Source organism: Gekko japonicus, unplaced genomic scaffold, assembly GCF_001447785.1.
Source record: "Gekko japonicus isolate JY-2015 unplaced genomic scaffold, Gekko_japonicus_V1.1 scaffold342, whole genome shotgun sequence".
Lineage (NCBI taxonomy): Eukaryota > Metazoa > Chordata > Lepidosauria > Squamata > Gekkonidae > Gekko > Gekko japonicus.
The window spans coordinates 753627-756470 of NW_015169785.1; the positions used below are offsets into that span (position 1 = coordinate 753627).

Consider the following 2844-nt stretch of genomic DNA (forward strand, 5'->3'; position numbering starts at 1 on the left):
ATCGGAAGAACTCACCTTTAAAAAATTTGGTTGCTCAGTTCCACTCAGGAGCACTGTAAGCAGGGAGGAGAGGCTTTAAGCTTCTTTTTGGAGTCTGAGGAAGGCCTTTCTTGCAAAAATGGCACGCGATGGAAGCCTGAAGCCCCTCCTCCTCCCTTGTTATGCTCCTGAGCCAGCCAGAGTAACAGAACAATTTGAAGTTGAGTTCCCTCAATTGTATATGTGACTACAAGTTGAGTTAGGTGCCTGTGACCTGACTCATGTCACATGGGTTGTGTATGTTGACCCTAATTGAAGGATATATAATATGGGTCCTGGAAAGTGATAATGTATAACATATGAGGCATGAATGAACTTAGGCCCATTTCTTCTCTTGCCTGCCAGCTGAAAGGAGTCTACTGAGTAGCCTCGAAATGAAATTTGTTGCCATAGGGGACATTCGTATGTGATTCATTCTCTAGCCAGTTAGTTGCTAGTAACATAATTATGTGCCTTTTCCCTTCCATCTACTGTATAGTAATTTTTCCTTTTGTTCTCTCTTTTCCCCATCTCCTTGGCTTTCTTGTGGAATGTGGAGCAGCAGCGGCCAGTGAAGCAATCCTTCAGCAAGTCACTCTGTAGGGAATCACATTGGAAATGCCTGGTGCTCTCCCTTCTTATGTATGGCTGCATGGGAGCCATGACCTGGTGCCATGTTACCAAGGTGACACGGCTGACATTTGATAGCGCCTATAAGGGAAAGTCAATGATGTACCATGACAGTCCCTGTTCTAATGGCTATGTCTACATTCCTCTGGCCTTCCTGGTGATGCTCTATGTAGTCTATCTGGTGGAATGTTGGCACTGCTACACCCGCAATGAACTCCAATACAAAGTGGATGTGGAGAGTGTGCACGAACGCGTCCAGAGGATGCAGCAAGCCACACCATGCATCTGGTGGAAAGCTATCAGTTACCACTATGTCAGGAGGACTCGCCAGGTCACTCGTTATCGCAACGGGGATGCTTATACTACCACCCAAGTGTACCATGAGAGAGTGAACACCCATGTGGCAGAAGCAGAGTTTGACTACTCCAACTGTGGGGTGAAAGATATCTCTAAGGACCTGATTGACCTGGAGAACTTCCCAGCCACTCGACTTCGCTTCACCAAGTGCTTCAGCTTTGCCAATGTGGAGTCTGAGAACTCCTATCTGACCCAGAGGGCCCGTTTCTTCACAGAGAATGAGGGATTGGATGATTATATGGAGGCAAGAGAAGGCATGCATCTCAAGAATGTTGACTTCAAAGAGTATATGGTGGCCTTCTCAGACCCAGACAACCTGCCTTGGTATGTCTCCCACTATGTCTTCTGGGTGGCTGCTCTCTTGACTTTGTCCTGGCCATTGCGGGTCTTGAATGAGTACCGTACTTCCTATGTTCACTACCATGTGGAAAAACTCTTTGGGTTTGATTATGTGGCAGTAACGCCAGCCGAGGAGCGCCCTTTCTGCCGGAGGATGCCCCGGGTCAATACAGTGGACAGTACAGAGCTAGAGTGGCACATCCGGTCCAACCAGCAGCTGGTTCCCAGCTACTCAGAGGCTGTCCTTATGGATTTGGTGGGGCTCTCTGGCTGCACTACCTACTCCTCATGCCGCTATGGGAGCTACAGACAGAACTGTGAGCAGTGCCACAGGACTATAAGCAGCTCTTCCATCTTCTCCCGCAGTGCCCTCAGTATCTGCAATGGCAGCCCCAGGATCCCCTTTAGCAGCAGCCGCTTTTCACTGGGCCGTCTCTATGGCTCACGGCGCAGCTGCCTTTGGCAGAGCCGGAGTGGGAGCCTAAACGAGCAGAGCTGCCCGACTGAGCAGACTCGCCTGTCCAGCCAAGTCACTGTGGAGGAGGAGGAAGATCCCCCTCCTTACCAGGATGCCCTATACTTCCCCATCCTCATTGTGCATCGAAATGAGGGCTGCCTCAACCATGATCACCGCCATCTCCATCGGAATGGGTCCTGTGTGGAGACCTCACTATGAGGGGTGTGAATAATGTCTTACAGAAACTACCCTGCGTCCAGACATGACATTTGGGAGCAGATGGGCTAACACATGAGTAGAGGTTCCTACAAATGTATGTGAGTCAGAGAGGATTACTCCCTTTCATCATCCCATAGGGGACTCAACAGCTCCCAAGACCTCTTCTAGTTCTGGAGAGCTGTGATGGCTTTGACTTGAGGCAGGTGGTCAATACCACCATTGGAACTACAACACAAAACTGCAGACTGACAGCCACATGCAAAAAAAGAAAAAAGAAAGGGAAGGGAAGAAGGGAACAGTGACAGCACCAAGAATCTGGGTTGTTTCTCCTCAGCTCTGTCTCCAACCTCTAGGCCACCTTGACAATATCTAACAAGAACTGTCTGTGTCTGATACCATGCATCTTGTGGGGGACTGTTCTCCCAGCCTTGTAAAGTCATACTCTAGCAGACGAATCCATGGCAGTGTAGCCTGTTCCTTCAGCAGCAAGGCAAATAACTGCACAGATTACAAGGAGCTGAAGGGTACATGAAAACAGCTACAAGAAGTCAGGCCTTCTTCCTTTTTCTAGACCACTCTCCGACTGTTATCCTGTTCTCAGATGCTGGGAACGCAAGGTCTTTGGATGTCTCCTTGGAAAGAACTGGTGTTTCATATCTGGGAATCAGCTTCCCATAGGTAAAGCTTAAACTGTATTCTAAGTACGTTCTTTTTGTGAAGACAAATTACAGAGTGGTAAACATGTTAGTCTCCTGCAGTTAAAATGACAAAGAGTCTAGTGGCATCTTACGAATTAACACATTTGTTGTTGCTACTGTAAATTT

The 2844-nt window shown here is 48.2% G+C and overlaps 1 protein-coding gene across 1 annotated transcript in view; it reads left to right on the forward strand.

The window, feature by feature from the left end:
- TMEM151B (transmembrane protein 151B) overlaps window positions 1-2020 on the forward strand; it is an 18338-nt gene extending 16318 nt beyond the window's left edge. The window contains exon 4 of the mRNA XM_015416912.1: window positions 581-2020. Coding sequence (XP_015272398.1) covers window positions 581-2020 — 1440 coding nt within the window. The remainder of the gene's footprint in view (window positions 1-580) is intronic.
- Window positions 2021-2844: the final 824 nt, after the last annotated feature.